At 57.9% G+C, this 20,568-nt stretch overlaps 1 protein-coding gene across 7 annotated transcripts in view; it reads left to right on the top strand.

The window, feature by feature from the left end:
- Positions 1 to 20,274, top strand: part of SS18L1 (SS18L1 subunit of BAF chromatin remodeling complex) — a 30,249-nt gene extending 9,975 nt beyond the window's left edge. For 4 of the 7 annotated variants that reach the window (XM_053199761.1, XM_053199757.1, XM_053199759.1 and 1 more), the window contains 10 exons: positions 229 to 305; positions 1,006 to 1,090; positions 2,431 to 2,575; positions 3,070 to 3,267; positions 4,440 to 4,604; positions 4,937 to 5,041; positions 5,948 to 6,037; positions 13,721 to 13,840; positions 16,738 to 16,865; positions 17,412 to 20,274. In XM_053199761.1, the coding sequence (XP_053055736.1) occupies positions 229 to 305; positions 1,006 to 1,090; positions 2,431 to 2,575; positions 3,070 to 3,267; positions 4,440 to 4,604; positions 4,937 to 5,041; positions 5,948 to 6,037; positions 13,721 to 13,840; positions 16,738 to 16,865; positions 17,412 to 17,438 (1,140 nt within the window). In that variant the 3' untranslated portion in view covers positions 17,439 to 20,274. Of the gene's footprint in view, positions 1 to 228; positions 306 to 812; positions 903 to 1,005; positions 1,091 to 2,430; positions 2,576 to 3,069; positions 3,268 to 4,439; positions 4,605 to 4,936; positions 5,042 to 5,947; positions 6,038 to 8,283; positions 11,369 to 13,720; positions 13,841 to 16,737; positions 16,866 to 17,411 lie in introns of those variants that run through there. The other 3 variants (XM_053199755.1, XM_053199756.1, XM_053199758.1) reach the window with 2 other exon arrangements.
- Positions 20,275 to 20,568: the final 294 nt, after the last annotated feature.

Here is a 20,568-nt window from a genome sequence, read left to right as displayed (position 1 = left end):
GACCCTAGCACATGGAGGGCCACATGCTTAGCACAGGGACGTGGAGAGTATTCGGTTCTGCCGAGCGGCGCGATGCGCAAGAGTGGCAGTTCTGCGCGTAGGACGCCTGCACATGGGTGATGGTTACTGTCGCGCACCTAATGGAGCGACTCCAGCTCCGCCCCGTGACCCTCCAGCCGGGCGCCGGAGACACATCTGTGTCCCTGTTCCCATCCGCTTCCCCTTCAGATGCTGGACGAGAACCACCACCTGATCCAGTGTATCCTGGACTACCAGAGCAAGGGCAAGACGGCCGAGTGCACCCAGTAAGTGGCCGTCGGGCTGCGGAGGTCACCCTCAGAGGACGGCCTCGTCCCCCCACCCCGGGGCGCTCCCCGAGGAGGGGGAGACGACGTGGAGGGAAATGAAGGGTGGGCGGAGGGGGCTGCTGGGGGACACACCAGGGGACGATGAGCGCCCCCGGGCGGGACCTCGTGTGACCCCCGGGGCTGGACGTGGAGTAGGTGCAGGGGCTGGCTGTCAGAGCCACCGGAGGCCTGGCGTGTGTGAGCGGTCGCCACGCGCCTGGGGGCTTTTCCTGGCTTGAACCGGGCTTCCCCACGTCCTCCCGGCCTGTTTGGGGGGCCGCTTCCAGGGGGCAGAGAGATCAAGTCCGCCGCGTGTCACGGTCAGACGGAGGAGGGCTTGTCCTCTGGCGTCCGCTCCGGTGTCTCCCTCAGTCTTCTGCCTCCTCCCACCGCTCTGAACAGACCTGGTGGCGCGTGCCCTCGGGCCACCGCCTCGGGGCCTTTCAGCATGTTTTCGTCAGACAGGATCCCGCTCACGACTCAGGCCGGGTCCTGTTCCCTGCCCGGCCCTGTGCTAGAGCACAGAGCGCTGTGTTGCCCGCCCCGTCCCCGAAGGTCAGTGTCCCCCTGGGGCCCGGCTGCGAGGCTGTCCCGGGTGGACTTCGCTTCTTCCGACTGGCCCGCGGGCGCTGCCTCACTGTGTGCCCCTCCCCTGCAGGTACCAGCAGATCCTGCACCGGAACCTGGTCTACCTGGCCACGATCGCGGATTCTAACCAGAACATGCAGTCCCTGCTGCCCGCTGTGAGTGCCCGCGGGGGGCAGGGGGGGACAGTGGGCCACCCTCGCCCAGTGCAGTTGCCCGGTGCGATCCGGGGAGCAGCCGTCGGAGCGTGTTACGTGGAGTAGCCAAGGAACAGGCAGGAGCCCGCAAAGGGGGCAGGAGGCCAGTCGGCCCGAGTCGGAAGTGGACTGGTCAGAATTGTGACATCAGTTTCTGTGGCAAAGGGAGGTGACCCTGAGGAAGCAAACCTAGAAACGGTGGGCGGCAGGTCTCCGTGGGGAACAGGAGGTGGCGTGGGGGATTCTCACTCTTTATCGTGAGCCCTTCGAGCGAGTCTGAAGATGCTGCCCAGGAATAAACGGCGCTCCGATTCGGCAACAGAACTGTGAGATGCCGCCGGTGCAGTGAAGGTTTTAAGTGTCAACATACTTTGTTTTCTGCTTAACTTTTTAAAATCCGTTTTCCCCAAGTCAAATAATTGCTGCAAAGGCAAGGTCCAGCAGTGGCCGCCTCCCGCAGGTGGACCGGAAGGCAGAGCCGCGAGAAGGACCCGCCCGTGTAGACCGTGGTGGGCAGGGACGTTCCGGGACACACGCGATGCCCCCTGGTGCCCTGGAAAGTGATGTCATAGGTGCCAGGGTGTCTTACCGACGAAATTGTTAAACGGACATTGATTGGCCTATGAAATCGGGATTCCTCGCTCTGGAGACAGCAGTGGATCCTGCGGGGAACTTCATTTTCTTGGCCAGGTGTAGACAGCATCTGCCTCCGAACCTTCGGAGCTGCTGTTTGGTCTGGATCCGGGAGGTGAGGGTGCAGGGGTCCCTCGTGCGTCCCGTCGCCTTCTACATCCTGATCACGGTTGGGCTTGCTGCGGGGCAGGGCACACGCACAGGAGGAGCAATGAGAGGGCCAGGGCTAGGGCACAGGGCAGTCTGTGCAAAGGCCCGGGGCATGGGGTGGTGTGGATGAGGGACACAGCAAATCCTGGCCAGCTGAGGCCAGGGTGCAGGGGCAGGGGCAGGGGCAGGGGCAGTGTGGTGGACCGGTGAGGTGGTCCCTTGCATCCCCAGTGAGGAGGGCCCATCTTTGAACCTCCGGTATGTGCTGGTTAGCTTGGTACTCGCTTAAGGTCTGAACGCTCACAAGAATGCTCGGTGTACCGTCTCCTGGCCTGAGGTGTTTGGGCCTCGTAGTCCGCAGTCACCGATCACGTGTGTGAGCGGCAGTCGGTCACAGACATCTGCCAGGTGGCCATGAGCCGTCGAGGTAGCTCTCTTGAACCGCCGAGTCCCTGGAGGGCTTCGGGTGCTTCGTCTCTGGGTTAACCAGCCTCCTGTTACTTTCTTGTCGCCTGCAGCCGCCCACCCAGAACATGAACCTGGGCCCCGGAGCGCTGTCCCAGAGCGGCTCCAGCCAGGGCCTGCACTCCCAGGGCAGCCTCAGTGATGCCATTGGCACGGGCCTGCCCCCGTCCTCCCTCATGCAGGGCCAGATCGGCAACGGTGAGTACCCGGAGCACTGGCGACAGGGTCACCACCTCGGGCTCCCTGGTGCCTGGCTGTCTCGGCAGAGCACCCCGTGCCCTGCAGAGCTGAGCGTGGGACGTCCCTCCTCCCAGAGGCCCCGGCTGCGGGGGCGCCGCTGTGCCCGGGTGCGCGTGCGCAGGGTAACATGCAAAGGGGATAAAGCGCTTCAGGTCCCCTGCTCTGCTTTGACTTCACATCCACACGGGTTCCGGGTGGGTTTTTTAAACGAGAGCAAAAAGGTTATCTCCGGATCAAGAGCTCGATCTCTGGCCACCGGGAACCGTCACCGTCACAGCTAACGTGCGATTCCCGCGCTCGGTTTGTTTCCTTCATCGGCGCTGCCGACCACGGGCTGGCCTCCCTCCGCGCGATCGCTCGAAGGAAACGTGGGGTGTCTGGCGGCAGGGCCAGGCCTGCCATCAGACGCGGTCCTTGGTGGGTTTAAGACCCCCTCCCTGTGCTCCTGGCAGGTCCGAACCACGTGTCCATGCAGCAGACGGCACAGAGCACACTGCCCACCACCTCCATGAGTATGTCGGGCAGCGGCCACGGCACGGGGCCCGGCTACAGCCACTCGGGACCCGCCTCGCAGAGTGTGCCCCTGCAGGGCCAGGGCGCCATCGGCAACTACGTGTCCCGGGCCAACATCAACATGCAGTCCAACCCAGGTACCGCCCTGCTCGGCCCTGGGACACCCCGCCGGCCCCCGTGACCCTTCGAAATATGTGCAGACCGTGCACGCGGTCCTGCGGGGCTTCTGAAGGGGTGGGGGCCGTGGGAACAGACCACGTGAGGTCTGGCTCTGTGGAGAGGGGGTTTCCACCAGTCCCCGCGGGAGCGTCAGGCGAGGCCGTGCCGAGGGGCGGTCCGTGCCCTATCTGAGGACGGGACCAGGCTCACGCGGGGTCGGGGGCGGTGTGGCCAGAGCGCAGAAGTGGGCAGCGAGCAGGGCCATAGACGCTGGGCCAAGGGAGCCCCGTGGGCTGGGAGTGGGGTGCCGAGCACTGGGAAACGTTGGGTCCCCATCGAGCTGTCCCAGAGTGTCAGACACTGAATTTCAGAGGCTTGGTACGGACAGGGAGATCATGAGCTCTCTCCCTAGTTTACTTTCACGTCTTGTAATGTCTGGCTTCTTTGGGAGGGAGAGAGCATGAGCAGGGGGAGGGGCGGGGGTGGGGGAGCAGAGCCCAACGCAGGGCTCAAATTCACAAACCGTGAGATCACGACCTGAGCCAGTCAGATGCTCAACCAACTGAGCCATCCAGGCACCTTTTTTTTTTTTTTTTTTTTTTTTGAGAGAGAGAGAGAGAGAATGAGCAAGCAGGGGAGGGGCAGAGAAAGAGAGAAACCTAAGCAGGCTCCACGCTGTCAGCGCAGAGCCCAACACGGGGCTCGGACCTACAAACGGTGAGATCACGATCCGAGCCGAAATCAACAGTCAGACACTTAACTGAGCCACCCAGGTGCCCCAAGATGAGGATGTTCTAGACATATCGAGCCAAGATATATTACTAAAATAGATCTCACCTGTTTGTTTTACTGTCGTGGCATGGCTCACTTCCCGTCCTCCTGGGCAGTGCTGCTCTAGCGGGCTCTGAGCAGGGGCGGCACGACTGGACAGGCCAGAGGGCACAGGCCTGAGCATCCGGGGGCACGGGCATGGCTCCTTCGCAACCAGCCTAGGGGACGAGGGATGACAGGACAGGACTCGTGTTTCTCTGTGCGTGGAGGTGGCCCGGGAGCTGGAGTCAGACAGGGATGCGGCCGGGGTCTGGGGTGAGGGTGAGGACGCCCGCCTGGGGAGCTTCTCGGGGTTATTCGGGTCTGTCGTGTCGCCCAGTGTCCATGATGCACCAGCAGGCGGCCTCGTCCCACTACAACTCGGCGCAGGGCGGGAGCCAGCACTACCAGGGCCAGTCGTCCATCGCCATGATGGGCCAGAGCGGGCAGGGGAGCAGCATGATGGGGCAGCGGCCCCTGGCGCCCTACCGGCCCTCCCAGCAAGGTAATGCCCGCACCGCGTCTTTCTGCCTGGGAAGCTGGGGGGCGTGAGGCTTTAGTTCTTTAGTATTGAGCAAGGATCGTGGATGGTCCGGAGCCTCGTGGGGCTAACGAAATATGGAAGGACAAGGGCCGGTGCCGCTCCTGGAGGTGGACGGGCTTGAGGGGCTGTAGGGGGTTAAGTCAGGCGCAGGGTCCACAGCAGGTGCCGGGGCGGTCAGGTTTGTAAGTGTGGTCCCGGGGACTGGGGGCTGGATGCGGGGGGTCCCGACCAGGCCGTCGAGGAGGCTGTCACGTCACGGGACAACCGTTGCTGAGCTACCGCCCTGCCCCCAGGCTCGTCCCAGCAGTACCTGGGCCAGGAGGAGTACTACGGAGGCGAGCAGTACGGACACGGCCAGGCCGCCTCGGAGCCCATGAGCCAGCAGTACTACCCTGACGGTGAGGCCCGCGCCCGCCCCAGCACCGGCCGTGGGGTGGCTGCCCACCGCCGTGCTCCGGTCGCCCCCGGCGCAGACCCGTCGCCCCCGGCCTCTGCCGGCAGGGCACCCGGAGTCCCCCTCGCCCGAGTGCCTCTGGGAACTGGGGCGAGGGCACGTCTGGTCTCTGCTGAGAGAAGCTTCCGGTTCAGGCCACAGCCACTCACCTACTTGAGGCTCCTCTCTCCCCTCCCAAACGGCAGCAGGGGGTTGAGGCTGAGATGTGCCGTCCCCTCAGTCAGGGCATGTAATTGTTTTGGAAGGTGGACACGGGAGCCCTCACGAAATGCCTTCCGAAGGCGGCGGTTTGTATCTGCTGCTCAGTTTCTGCGGATTCTTTTCCCTTGGTGCCGCCTTTCGGTCACGTTTAAACAGTCTCGGGATTTGTGGAGGTGGTGTGGAAAGCGGTCACCTAGGATTGGTGGGATTTGCAGGGGGAAGGACCCTGGGCACGGAGCACGCGTGGGGTGGGTGGTGGGGAGGCGGCCGAGGCCAGGGCAGGGCGAGCTGTGTCGCCGCCACATGATGGTGACAAGGCCTCCTGAGGGCTCACGGTGCCCGGGATGAGGGGCCGCCGGGCCTTGTCACGTGTCGGGCACTGAGTACACGGTCTCCTCTCTGTAAACTGTGACAGACGGACTCCTCACGCTCACCTCCAAGCAGGGTGGCTGCCCGCGTCTCAAGGGAACGGAGGCCAGGAGGTGGCGGGAAGCTGCTTCACAGACTTAACCTGCGGGAAAAAGACGGATCGGGCCTGACTCCGGGCACTCCTGACCCCACGTGTTGCCCGTTCAGTTCACGACTGAACCCCGAGCCCAGGCGGCCTGGACCCCCCCACTGACTGTGGTCCATGTGGGTTTTCCCGCAGGACACGGAGACTACGCCTACCAGCAGTCGTACACGGAGCAGAGCTACGACCGGTCCTTCGAGGAGTCCACGCAGCACTACTACGAGGGCGGTAAGCTGCGCGGGGCCCACGCTTCAGTCAGACACGCGCTATGCCGGGTGGCGCCGCACTCTGTGAGGCCAAGGGTACCTGTGGCCGCTGCGGGCGCTGTGCTCATGACGCGGGCGGGGTGGTTGGAGTGGCCGCTCTGGAGTTGTGGGGGCACAGACCCTACCATCTGTGCAGGGGGAGCTCAGACGGGCTCCCTTAAGAGTTCCCGGCTCGGTCGGGGGGTCCGGGCACCCTGTGTCCCTCCCGAGCCAGGCAGGCAATGCACATGGGGTGCGTGGCTTCCTTGGGTTTGGCCTGGGCGTTTCTTGAAACACCTGCTGGCCAGATCAAGTGCAGCTTGGGCTGGGAGCTGTCCGCAGAGGTGGGGTGAGGCAGTGACGTTCTAGAAGCAGACTCTGACAACACAGAGCCAAGTAGCAGCACGCACCCGTTTTCCTGCTGTGAATACTCCCACTCACACTGACTTCCAGCCACCAATGTGATGTCACCAAACACAAGTAGGAAGAAATTTGCACGTTAACCTCTCAGATGGGGCCCCTATAGAGTGAAGGTACTTCGCTGCCCTTGCGAGACCCCAGGGGAAGAGAAAACCGTGAGGCCACAGGGCACTGGGACATCAGCCCATTTATAGCCTAGGCTTCCCGGTCAGGACCTCAGAAGGGGAGACAGCGTGAGGTTTCGTAGCAGGGCCCCTGGGGAAGGAAACACAGATATAACCATGAAACAGGCAGTTTGCAAGTCCAGGTGTTTACAGTGGCTTTTTAAAAGAATTAAGCTAAAAACACAACAGTATTTACCGCTTGAACCATTTCTGAACGTAGTTCAGTGACGTTCAACACATTTACATTGGGCGGCCATCCCGACCGTCCGTCCCCGAACTTGTTCGTCTTCCAGACTGATTTTCTGCCCCCATCAGACACTGGTTCCCATCTCCTGCCCCCAGCCCCCGGCGCCCACTTTCTGTCTCTGCATGTGACTGCGTCCATCATGCAGGATCATAGAGCACTTGTCCTCCTGTGAGTGGCTCACTTCGGTCAGCATAACGTCCTCAGGGTTCATACGTGTGTTAGCAGCTATCGGAGCGTCTTTCCTTTTAAAGGCGGAATCGTTTTCTAGTGTGTGGGCACAGCATCTTGTTCGTCCATTTCACGGTCGATGTTTTAAAATTTTTTTAACATCTATTTTTGAGAGAGGGGAGGAGAGAAAGACACGACATGAGTGGGGGAGGGGCGGAGAGTGAGGGAGACACAGAATCCCAAGCGGGCTCTAGGCTCTGAGCTGTCAGCCCAGAGCCCGACGCGGGACTCGAACCCACGGACGGTGAGATCGTGACCTGGGCCGAAATCAGCCACTTAACCGACTGACCCCCCAGGCGCCCCGATCGATGGACACTTTTGAGTTGTCTCTGTCTCTCAGCTGTCGTGAATAACGCTGCTGTGGACGTCAGCGTGCAGATGTCTCTTCGAGTCCCTGCTTTCGTTTCCTTTGCATTTATACCCAGAAGTAGAATTAGGGGTGGTCCGGTAATTCTGTGTTTAATTTTTTGAAGAGCTGCGTTCTGTCTTCTGTGGCGCGACCTTGTTTCTTAGTTACGGCGGTAGGAGATCATGGGACACGTGGAGAATGCGGGGGAATCGCCCAGTTGGAAGGGCTTCCCCGCAGCCATTCCCCCTGTCCCCACGTTTGGGTGTTGCTTGCAAACACGGCTCAGACCCAGCCTTCTTGTCCTGGCGAGTCTGGCTCCCCAGGCCCCGTGATGGCCCGTGCCTGTGCATCACACAGCCAGGCAGGTCCTCACCCCTACCCCGGCAGGTGCCCCACCTGTTCCCAAAGCAGGTGCCGTGACCTGGCCGTCACCCCTGGCTGGATCTGAAACCTGACGATGGGTGTAGAACAAGAGAACAAAACATCCCAACCACCTTGAAGTAAAATTATTTATGGACAACTTCACGTTCCCCGTTGTTTTTACGAACCAGTCAAGTGATTGAGCGTTGGCCATTGACGGGGAAAGGGTGACGCTTTTTTAAAAAAAATTTGTTTTAATGTTTGTTTACCTTTGAGAGAGAGAGAATGGGGGAGGGGCCGAGAGAGGGGGGGGAGACAGGATCCAAAGCAGGCGCTGCGCTGACAGCAGTGGACCTGACGCAGGGCTCGAACTCACCAACCTGAGCCGCACGCTTAGCTGGCTGAGCCACGCAGGCGCCCTGCGGGCAACACCTTTATCCTGCCTCCTCACCACAACTCAGGTGGTTCCTGTGTCGCGCTTGGTCGTGCCTTCCGTTACGACCACAGTAAACTCGCCACCCGAGACCACCGAGGCGGTCCCCTCATCCACACGGTCGCCCCAAGCGCTGTTCTGCAGCGGAAGCTCAGCTGCTTCTCTTCGCTTCCAGTTGAAGGCGGGTGTGAGTGAGCGTTCTCGGGGCGCACCACATGCCCCTCACCTTGGACGTTTCCAAGACGCACGCTGGCCCGGCGACAGCTCTGCGGGCTCCTGACCGTGGCGGCCGGCCCGTGTCACTGGCACTGGCACGGGTATGGGAGGGTGGAGGGATCGCGGGCTGACGGGAACAGATGGGCCCACACCGGGCAGTCGCGCCCACGCAGCCTCGCCGGGAGGCGCTTGGACAGGGTGCTGGAGGGGGAGCCCCTCGCAGCGGGAGACCCGCAGACAGGCCGCGGCCAGAGGCCACACTGCAGACGGGGGTCCCGGGGAGAGGGTTCCTGTGCCCAGCAGCACGGCTCCGGGCCAGGGGCCGACAGCTGTGAGCACTGACCTGCCTCCAGGTGGCAGCTGCTGGTGACACTTCACAGGGTACACCAGCTGGTGGGCTCTACACGGCTAAAACTCTGCGTGTTTGGGCCATTATAGAAACAACTCGACGCGTAAAAAATCGAGTTTGGCGCACTCCGGTGTCTGCGCCGCTGGGTCTCCGCCTGCCGGGAAGAGGTGAGCTCCCGGGGCCACCTGGGGTTCATCCTTGCACGCGCTCCTCCGCCAGCACTGGGGCCTGTCCGCAGAGGCCGCGGCCGTGGGCCCTCCGTCCGCCTCCCGGGACGCCGGCGCTCGGCCCTCTCCCCTGGGAGGGCCCTCTGCTCACCGCCAGCTCTGCGGCGTCCCGGTGAGAGTGCTCAGGAAAGAACCTTCCGGCAGAAACGACTGCTCCAAAGACACGTGCCGCTCAGCCTTTGGAACTTCGAAGCGCACGTTTTTATACCCTTACGTTTGGCTCACGCGTTCTCGCCTCCCATAATCCGCGGGACGTTTGCTAAAACGGTCACTTTTTTTAAGGCAGGTGTGGCAGACGGAATGGTTTCCTCCTGAATCTGGAAGCGTTTCGTTCCGTCTCGTTAACTGGACCTCGACCCGGCACTACCCGTCCTTGTGTCACAGGGCCCAGGACACCCCACGGTGGGTGGCAGTGCCGGGTGTGGTGTGAGAGGCAGGCGGTGTTCTGCTCTGAGGAGACTGGATGTGCGTGAGTGGCCCGTGGCCCCGTGCAGGCGGAGGGCACCGAGTGGAAGCAATGAGGGGGTAGGTTGAAGCCAAAATTAAGAGTCTTCCAGTCATTACATTATTCCGTGTGATGGGGAGCCTTGTGGGGCGCGGCGGCTGGTCCTGGGGTTCACAGGAGGTGGCACGGGACAGGAGCCCCGGGTGGTCCCGTACAATGAGAGGGCGCTAACGTGCAGAGGGCTGGTTCTAGGCCAAGCGGGATGAGGGGATGTGGGTTTGGCCGAGCCAGGTGGACACAGCGCCATCAGGGCCCCCGCCGAGCAGTCTACGGAAGCCTTGAAGTCCTGCTGCACCCTGTCACTGAGATCTGCAGTGGCGGAGAGCAGACAGAGCCAGGGTCTGTGGCCCTGTGACCGGTCCATGTGTCTGTTAAACAGTGGCTGTTAAAGGAAGCAAAGCCTCTGTGGCTGCCGTGGTGGAAAATCTGGGTGGTGCCGGGTGCTCAGGCCGGGTGCTGAGGACCAGGGTATCTGGGGTGCCGCCTTCTGCGGAACACGGTACGTGTTTGCACATGCACACACACCCCACGGACAAACTCTGGAAAGACGGTCAGGACACCGATAGAAGTGGCTGCGAGGGGACCGGGTGGCGACCGGGCAGGCTGCGGGTGGCCTTTTTCCCTGAACCTCTTGAAGGTGGGCTGGCTTCGTGTTCACATTTGTGGATCTCGCGAACGTATCTGCCTGTGCGGAAGGTAAATTTACAGATACTAAACGTTACTGACTATCTCTGAAGATCAAAGCAGCCCAACCCTGTGGCCGTCCAGACCCATCGCACCCCTGGTCCCATGGTCACGGCGCTGTTATCCTGGGTGTCCTCAGGGTCTTGCCCCGAGGAGACCCGGAGTGGCCCATGCGTGTCCCCGAGGCACACCCTTGCTCCTGGTTTTTGTTGTTGTTGTTTTTAATGTTTATTTATTTTTGAGACAGAGAGCATGAATAGGGGAGGGTCAGAGAGAGGGAGACACAGAATCGGAAGCAGGCTCCGGGCTCCGAGCTGTCAGCACAGAGCCTGACGTGGGGCTCAAACTCAGGGACTGCGAGATCACGACCTGAGCCGAGGTCGGACGCTTAACCGACTGAGCCACCCAGGCGCCCCTGCTCCGTAGTTTTTATAGACTGCGTCACTGAGCTGATGGGTCACTGGTTCCTGGTGGTGGTTTTGTGTCCACGACGCTCAGCCAGGCCCCTTTCCTACTGGGCTTGACTCCAGAGGAGGGAAGGTTTTCCGGGCGTGGGAGGGCGGATGTGTGCTTCCCAGAGGCGTCCCTGCTAACATTTGTGGCGCGCTTACCGGGTGCCAGGCCGCAGCCGGATAGCCTGTGAGTGAGCTCCTCCATTACCATCCAGTAAGAAGGGGCTGTGAGGCTGAGGTACTCAGACTGAGCAAAAACTTCAAGCCCTGAGGAGGACCCGCCGTGTCTCAGATGTGCTTCCAGGGTGAGCGAGGCGAGGTGTGGAGGCCGCCACGTCCTGCCCCACGCCCTGCCCTGCATCTGCCCCGTGGCTGCCCACCCGTGGCTGTCCAGCCTGCCGGCCTCGGGGAAGGAGCTGTCAGAGCAGATGTGGTGGGTTTGCAGGGCCCTTGTAGGGGGGACTCGCCCTGGGGTTGGAGCATGCTGCTTTGGTGGCTGCTGTTGACATCCCCGCGGACAGTTTTACACCCTCGCGGGGTGAATTGGCTCTCGGGAAAGCTGCTGCTTAGAAAAATACGCCACCAGGATCTGGTTTTTAAATACTTATATTTTACGGCTCCTAGAAAAGGAAAACTTACTTTTAATTGGGAAAATAAAGCAGAAAAAAGGATTCGACAAATACGGGTTTTCATAATCTGGCCTCTATTTTCTTCTTTCTGGGACACGTTTTGTTTATAAAGAAAAGGAACAGGCAACTACAGTAGTCCCTCCCTCCCCCCACCCACAGTCTCCCTGCCGTCTCAGTGACGGGGCCCCTCGAGGGAAGCAGAGGATCCCCTCCCTGATGCTCGGTCTGTTTCATCATTACCGTTAATCTCCCATTGTGCCGAGTTCATAAACCGCACTTGGGGTGTGTGTCGAGGAAAACGCTTGGGGTGTGTAGAGCTTGGCGCCCCCACGCCTTCGGGCGTCCATGGGGGTCTTGGAGCGGGGTCCCCACGGGTAGGTGGGGGCCGCCACATCCTCTCCGTGCCAGCCATTCGTCTGCTGGCAGGAGTCGCTGGCGAGTGAGGGCCGGGGTCTCCTGAGCCCCCGCTGCAGACTCAGGACCGAACGCACTACGAAGGCTGCACGCTCTGCGTGGTTTTGAAGAGCGAAGCCCTAACTCAAAAGAACACGACAGAACCACGCTTATGCGGGTCTTTTTATAAAAGCGTCCGGAGACCCGTGAATGGAATTTCGTCTCCAGCCTGAATCTGAACGGGCAGCTCTGGAGACCCTGCGGCGGGAAGGCTCTAGGAAGATTTCCATCTAACTCTCGGCCCACGTCCGGTGAGGCGCTCACTGGGACCCTCACTTTTCTCACTGCAAGCTTCCTTCTGCAACGAGGCTTTTAGCGTGGACACTGCCTGGTAAATCTTGAAAATGAGAGTTAAGGCATTTTCTCTGAAAAACAGAAAAAGTGAATCTGAGATAGTGCTTGGACTTTACCAACGTGAAGATAAAAACATACAGGCTGGCTCGGTCAGGGGAGCGTGCAGCTCATGACCTCGGGGCTGTGACTTCGAGCCCCACGTCGGGCGTAGATTAGTTAAATAAATAAACTTTTAAAAATATATAGGTATATTGGGGTGCCTGGGTGGCTCAGTCGGTTGAGCATCCGAGTTCAGCTCAGCTCATGATCTTGTGGTCCGTGAGTTCGAGCCCCACGTCGAGCTCTGTGCTGACAGTTAGGAGCCTGGAGCCTGTTTCAGATTCTGTCTCCCTTTCTCTCTGCCCCTCCCTGTTCACGCTCTCTCTCTGTCTCAAGAATAAACAAAAAAAACGTTAAAAAATATACATGTATACAGGTATATATTTGCCTTAAAAAAAATGCTCTGTGGCACTGATTCCTAATGTCAAAGGAAAAACCCGATGTGGATCTGAGCCAGCACCGTGGACGTGCGCCTCCACGCCGAAGGTGTCCCGAAACATCAGGGCTCCTTCCGAGCCGCGTGGAGACACAGCCTTAGAGCTGCCGCTCACCTCAGTGTCCCCCATCAGCCACAGGAGCGACCGTCTCTGAATCTCCCTTCTCTGCGTCCCGTGTGTGAAATGGGGGTGTGGTGGTGTCCCCCTCCCAGTGTCACGGGAAGCACGTGGGGTAGTCTGTGTAGCCTGCTTGGGACCCACTCTGGCCCGCAGCCCTGTCCCACACACCTTACTGCTGAGAAGAGGCAGCAAGGGAGGGGGACGTGTGTAGAACATTCCGAAGGCTCACTGACCGGTACTGATTCTCCGCCCAAGACCGTTAGAGTTTCTCCGTTTCCTCCCCCACTGGCCGCCGTGTGGCTGCATCGGCAGCGGTGCGTTCAGTTGCCTGTGCGAGTCCTCGTGCTTTGTCCTTCCCACGACCGGCACCACAGCTGAGCGGCTGCCGGGATGGACTGTCCTGACTCGCCGCCTCTGGCTGTCGTGGTGGCCCAGGGCCACCGTGACCAGGTGCTGCCGAAACGGGCCAGGGGTCCGAGAGCCGACGCGGGGTGTGTCCCCGGCCTCCGTCCCCGCTTGCGGTGGCTCCGGCCGTCCTGGGTGTCCTTGCTTGTAGGCATGTCACTCCACGCTGCTGTCAGCACATGGCTCTCCCTGCGTCTGTGTCCACACTCCCTCTTACGACAGCACCCGTCATTGGATTAGGGCTCATTCTAGTCCAGCCAGCCTGCCCCTCACTGATCACATGTGCAGAGACCCTAATTCCAGATAAGACCACTTGCATAGGTGTGTGGGTAAGGACTCCAACGTACCTTTCGAGGGGACACGGTTGAACCCAAAACACTTGCATTAACCTTCGCTTTCGGTTCACTTTCATTTTGGGTGTTTATTCGTAATCTTCTAAAACAAGAAGAGAAAATGTCGTAAAAGATTTGTGGGAAAGAGAAGATTCCGAGGTAGTCGAGGTGGCCCAGGGTTTTCCGAGGCGTCCACGTCCTGAGTGGCGGGAAGGGCTGCCTTTGTCCCTGGGAATGACCCGCGTGTCTCCTTCCCCCCACAGGGAACTCGCAGTACAGCCAGCAGCAGGCGGGGTACCAGCAGGGCGCAGCCCAGCAGCAGGCCGGGTACCAGCAGCAGTACCCCAACCAGCAGAGCTATCCCGGGCAGCAGCCGGGCTACGGTAAGGGGGTCGGGGGGAGGGCACGCCTTCCAACCCGGGCCCCACACGCGGTAACGCTGCTGTTCGTTCAGTGACACTTAGTACACTCATTCGGGAATAGTTTTATCTATGTTTTAATGTTTTATTTATTTCTGAGAGAGAGAGTGCAAGCAGGGGAGGGGCAGAGAACGAGGGGAACGTGGGATCCAAAGCAGGCTCCACGCTGTCAGCAGAGAGCCCAGTGTGGGGCTCGGACCCATGATCCGTGAGATCACGACCTGAGCCGAAGGCTGATGCTCAACCAGCTGAGCCTCCCAGGCGCCCCCATTTTGGAATAGTTTTAGATTTCCAGCAAAGCTGTGTGGCTAGTGCACAGAGTTCCTCTCTTGTTCACCTCGTCCGAGCACAGCGTGATCGTCACGACTAAGAATCTCCGCTGGCGCGTTGCTGTGGACGGAACTCCCGGCTTATCCAGATCTCACGGGGTTTCCCCCAGTATCCTATTCCGTCCCGGGACCCCTCTGGAGTCCCACAGGACATTGAGTCTCACGGCTCCTTAGACTGGGACAGAGTCTCAGAAATCCCGGTCTTTCTGGACCTTGACAGTCGTGAGGGAGACTGGATGGGTGCTTTGTTGGACTGCCTTGGTGAGCTTTGAGCTTTTTCTCAGGATGACCGTGGGCTGTGGGGTTTGGAAAGCTCGCAGGGGCGAAAGACCCTTCTCATCCCACATCAACGTGATGTGCCTCTGATGCTGGGTGTGGTCGCTTGGTTAGAGGCATCCACCCGGTGCCCCCGCCATCGAGCTGTCCCATCTTCCTCTCCTTCCCCCAATCATTGGAAGCAAGCCCCTGAGTCCAGCCCCTACTCAAGGGGGGGATTGTCTACCGTAGACTGTTTGGAGTTCCTCTGTAAGGCGCACTCCACTTTCAATCCTTTATTAGTGTGTATCTGTGGATACTAGTTTTATACGCTGGGTTGTATTCCAGTACTTCTGTTTGGTTCAGCACGTCCAGTTTGCCTCATGGGAGCTCTTCCAGTCCCTTTGACATGTCCCCGTCCTTTTGTTTCTGAGCATTTCCTTGTTCTCTGGGACCGTGATGCTCTCCCTGCACTAGCCCCAGACGTAGCCAGGTCTCACGGGACCTCTGGTTCCCTGACGAGAGAACGTTGTTAGGGACTGAGAGCCAGGGGCACGTGGGCATCTTCTGAGCCTCTCCACGTGTGGGCCAGTCCCGCAGCAGCTCCCAGAGGGGCTCGCCCGTTCGTCAGCTTTGGCTCTCCCCACGAGCGTTCCCCAGACGGCGAAGGGGCCCGGGTGGGGCGCTCTGCCTTGGAGCCCGCCGGCAAGCATTGGTCTCCAGGCCCGTCGGACAGAAATGTGGGCTTTTTGAGCTGCAGCAGCCACAAAGGGGAGACACCCCGTCCACTGGAGGTCAGCGGAGTCTCCCCGAGGTCAGGCCGTCCGGCACAGCAGAGCGTCCTGCCGGGAGCATAGCCCGCCCATCTGCCCAGCCCTCTATGGGCCTCGGCCCCTGAGGCAGGTATACCTGAAACAGGGCAGGCCTGGCCTCTTGCCTGCGGGTCATGTCTGCCAAGAGCCCGAGGCCGCACGACGCTCTTCCAGGGTCCCCGCCTGCTCCCAAGGCGCATCTGGACCACCCTCCCCAGAGCCCAGGTGCTGCTGTCACAGGAGGACCGCTGCCTGACATGGCCACCACGTGATGGCCCGGCGAACCGTCAGTATTTAAAATGCACCGCGAGGGGCACCTGGGTGGCTGCGTTGGTTGGGCGTCCGACTTCGGCTTAGGTCATGATCTCGCAGTTCGTGAGTTCGAGCCCCGTGTCAGGCTCTGTGCTGACAGCTCGGAGCCTGGAGCCTGCTTCAGATCCTGTGTTTCCTTGTCTCTCTGGCCCTCCCCTGCTCACGCTCTGTCTCTCTCAAAAATAAACATTTAAATAAAGAAATACATACAATGAGATAAAATACAGTGAAAGCCGGTCTCGCCACCTGAATGAGTGGGTGATTATCTCCTTAAGAGTGAGTCTGCGAGCCTTTATAAAACCTCCATCTGTCTGTACCGAAATGTCTTCGTTTACTGTAGTCAGGAGCCCCCACTCGCTCATCCAGCCAGAGCTGGGCCCCGTCCCCTCCATAAACCGTGTGCCTCCCTGAGGGAACCTGTCCAGGCCGCGGGACTCGGCCTTCGCTGCACCTCAGGATCACCTGCCAGGCGGGGCCCTTGCGTGAGGTGTCTTCCTGAGCTCACAGGTGACCGTGGCACACGGTGAGGAAGGTAAGCCCCAGTTCAAGATTTTTGTTCAACCTTTTATAGCCACGACTGACTAAATAACAATTTTTTGAAAAATTATTTGGCCTTAAAATCTATTTTTTTGTTAAGGGTTTATCTTTGAGAGAGAGAGCACACGCGAGTGGGGAGAGGGGCAGAGACAGAAGATCCAAAGCGGGCTCCCTGCTGAAAGCACAGAGCCTGACTCAGGGTTCAAACTCACGAACTGAGAGATCATGACCCGAGCCGAAGTTGGCGCTTAACGGACTGAGCCACCCAGGTGCCCCCTTGGCCTTTATCGGTTCTTTCCAAAGCTTTTGCCTTAGTTTCCACGGGAATGCCCACCTCCTTCCTCTCGCACGCGAGTCTTCAACAGCTGCTATGGTGCTTAACTCGTGGGTTTGTGGCGACCACCCTGGCGGACACGCTGCTGCCGGGAAGCCGGTGCAGGTGCGCCGGGGAGCGGCCCGCTAGCCCCGGCCGGGGGGGCTGCGCAGGAGCCAACGGCAGCCTTGCTCGAGCACTCGGCTGAGCTTCCACCACTGGATCCAGCGGTGTGGCAGACACTTCCAGAGGGCTGGGGAGGGCGTTGGGTCGTTCTCATGGCTCGGGTGTGTATCCTCACAGGGCCTGCCCAGGGAGCCGCCTCGCAGTACTCCGGGTACCAGCAAGGACAAGGCCAGCAGTACGGAAGCTACAGGGCATCTCAGACGGGCCCGTCCGCCCAGCAGCAGCGGCCTTATGGCTATGAGCAGGCAAGATTTGGGGATGCCTCCAGACGCGCAGATCCATCGTGTCTGTGGAAACGTGACAAAGGTTTCTCTTATGGTCGTGAGGAATAAGGAGAGGAAGGAATTGGCGGCCAGGGTCTCTTCCAGAATGTGATTTCTCTGGTCCGCTAAGGCTTTTGCGAATTACTGTACGCATAGCATACCCTCACTGGGTCAGACACGGCTGGCCGAGTGGCTCTGCGTCTGGGTCCCAGCCCAAGTTTGTAGCCAGCCCTGCTGCTGACCAGTCACCTGTGGGATCTTGGCCCCTTGGGGGGGTCTTACTGGGGGGCAGCTGGTAAGGGTGAGCCTCGCTGACCCTCTGATCTAAATCATTGGCCGCAGGCTTGGATGGACGGCCTTCAGAAAGCCAGCGATCATGTTGCCCGCCCGAGATCTAGGCAGAGAGCTGTTTGCTTGCCTGCTTCCCATCCCTGCTTCCGTCCCTAGTCCTGGGTGTGGGCTGCGGGGCGCGGGGTGGGAGGTCTGTCTCAACTACGGAAGTGTAACACGTGTCTCGGTCTCTTACAGGGCCAGTATGGAAATTACCAGCAGTAAGGGACAAGTGTTCTTGGTAGAGCCTTGTGGTGGCATGTCCCCTGGGGATGGTTGGGCCGGTGGCAGTTCTGGTGAACTCTGACCTCTTGACTGCCCCTCTGCCCCACGCAGCGTCTGCATGTGAGGCGTGCACATTTCATCTGGGTACGATGCCAAGGGTGCACCGCTGGCGAGAGACGGCGCTTTGATGGTGTGACATATTCGGTGCTGTGTATAGTATTGTACGTCCATACAACGGGGAGGTTGTCTCTTTTGTCCCCCTCCCCCTTGATGTTTCTAGCTAGCTTTAGGGGTCCTGTTGTCACCAGAGTATTCTGTGCCCAGCGATGGGACATATCTACCAGATGCCATAGTCCGTGTGTTCACATAAGCAGGCCTCGGGTCTGCTCCTCCTCACGCAGTTGTCGTAATGTGGGTTGTAAACTTGTCTTTCACTGGCCGCACGGCAGCCGGACACGCGCGCACAGCCCCTGGGTGGCAGCCTCTCCCTGTGCCTCGATGGCAGGGGAGGGCATCTTCTGTGTTTTGGGTCAGTTTCTGGTACACAGCGGAAAGTATAAACATGCTTCGTTTGGGGAGGCTGCGAATAGCCCTTTCCAGGCTCGTGCACTCCCTGTGTCTCTCGCCAATTGTGTTTATCCAAAATGTTTTATGTTTTTGTATAAAGAGTAAAGAGGGATCAACGAGTGTATTCCAGATAAACGTACGATTAGCCTGACCCAGGGAAGGAAAGGGGGTAGTTCTTTAAAATGACTGGCCTTGGCCCTTATTTATCTGACGGTCAGTTCTGGGATTTAGATATTTGATATTGCCCTATTCCGAATTGAGAATTTAAAATATTTATACCAAAATTTCCAAACAGTTGGCAAGTATTTTCTTTTATATTCTTTTCTTCCAGGACCTGCTTATCCAGGTCTCTAAGCAAGTGTTCCTTTTCTTTTAGAGATATCTGAAATTCACACCTTATTTTCAAAAAGAACCCCACAAATTTGACTGTGTTCTTCCCAAGGAAAAGGATTTATGTAGGGAAATTTGAGTAAATTTTACATTCCTAGAACATCAAATCCCATTTAAGTTCTCAAGCATTATACACAGCTCACTTGGAAAAGCATAGTAAAAGGAAACCTTCTGTTTCACTAATTAGTAATACAAACATTCTGTCAGCTTTTACCTGGATAATAGTATCCATGTGAGTACTTTAAAAACATATTTGGATAAATGCTGACATACTTCCAAGAACAACCAAGAAAATTCAAGAAAATATCCAATTCTTTACATACCAGGTCTACTGAAGATGGTGTTTTTAAATTGATAAGTTTCGCGTTTTAGAAGTCTACAATAGTCCTTCATCCGGAGGTGTTGAATGGCTTACAGTTTACAAGGCATTTTATGCTGTTTTTGTTTTGTTTTCTTTTGTTTTGTTGCTTGAATGAATCGTGACAGTCCACACTGGGAAATACGGAGGCAATTACTGCTCCCATTTTACAGATGAAGAACTGAGGTGCAGATTAAAGATTGCCCCAGATGAGTACCAGTCCTGTTCTAGCATATTTCCCCTCTTCTGTGGGGACAGAATCACACGTACATTGGGATAGGAGTGTCTATTTTATAGGCATATGGGTTTTAAAAACTCTTAACGCTGGTAAGGGCTTAAAGATACGTACTCTATTAAATTACTGAAAGAGAGTTCTTAGTTGCTAAACGACACAGACATTAGTAATTTCATTTAGGGAGGTGTCTCCCTCGATTTTGTCCTGTTCTTCCCTGACAGTTTTCATAGAACTAATTTGCAAACTCCCATCGGGAACTAAAATTTCCCACTGAAAACGTTACACATTTTAGATAACTGTGAAAGTGGTTTCATTTTTCTTCCTTGCCAATCTGCGAATATGCCTTTTATGTGTGTGTGTTTTTTTAAGTGCTGTATTAATACTTTTTGAAAGGAAAGGACACTTACACTTATCCCAGAACTTCAATCTGAAATGTCTTACATTAAGAATTTCTTGAATGTTGTGTATATATTTTAAAAAGCACTTTGTGAAATAGTTTGTACATTTATTTCCTAATTTATACATGATTTGGGGTATTAATATATTTAATGATTAATAACAGAATGTTTATTTAACGTCTCGTCCGTTTTTATGTGCTGTTGTGGGGAAGAGGTGGTGCCAGCAGTTCTGTTTCATTAAGCCTATTACATCTTCTTTTCTGTAACATGTTTGCAAAGCTTAGGCTAAAGTGAGTTGTTCGTGCAGTGTGGTCGATGGTGCTTTGTTTTTTATGACTCCTTCCACAGAAGGCCAGTGACGATGCAAAGGACGCTTGGAACGTGATGCTCATTCTTCCTCCCAATTGTCCCCGAGCCACAGCAGGTCTCGGACCTGAGACACGCCGGCAGCGTCCAGAAGCGCACGCGAACACGGCGGCACGCAGAACCTCACCCCTGTTAGAGTTTGCCGTGCAGCCACTGGCTGGTGGGGACCTGGGCTGCTGGAAGGTTCCGGGGCGGGGGGGGGGGGGGGCAGCCTCAGGACCGCCGGGCTGCGAGGGCCCAAGCCTCAGGGCCGCCGGTGTTTGCGGGAACAGGTGGTCTGAGTGCGGGCGTCTGTTCAGAGCCGCACAGGAGGAAGATGCTTCTGTTCCCCTTTCGATTTGTTGCGCTGTTACTTCATTTCTAGTAACGGAACAGGTCAAATTCGTCTTATTTGTGAGCACGGTACATTTTCTGAAAAACATCCTATCAGTTCAGTTTTTTCCAGTCGGGAGTTTGGTGCGTATAAATTGCTTATGATTTGGTGTAATGTATGAATAAACTGGTTCTTCAAAACCACCCTAACAGGGCAGTTTCTCTCTGTGTTCGGACCCAGTGGACCAGCACCTGGTCATGGGGGAGGGGCGGTGGGTAACTGCCGGGGGAGGCGGGTGTCTGACAGGGGAGACAGACGTCTCACCCGGCTAGCTGGTGTCTGATGAGGGAGGCAAGTGTCTGTCCGGCAGGAGCGGCCCATGGCTGTTGGGGGCGGCAGGTGTCTGACAGGGGCAGCGGGTGTCTGACGGGGGAGGCTGGTGTCTGATGGGGGAGGCAGGTCTCTGATGCAGACAGCCATCAGTTGGACGGGGCGGCAGTGTC

The sequence above is a fragment of the Acinonyx jubatus genome, chromosome A3 (assembly GCF_027475565.1).
Source record: "Acinonyx jubatus isolate Ajub_Pintada_27869175 chromosome A3, VMU_Ajub_asm_v1.0, whole genome shotgun sequence".
NCBI lineage: Eukaryota > Metazoa > Chordata > Mammalia > Carnivora > Felidae > Acinonyx > Acinonyx jubatus.
This window is presented reverse-complemented; position numbering and strand designations above follow the sequence as displayed.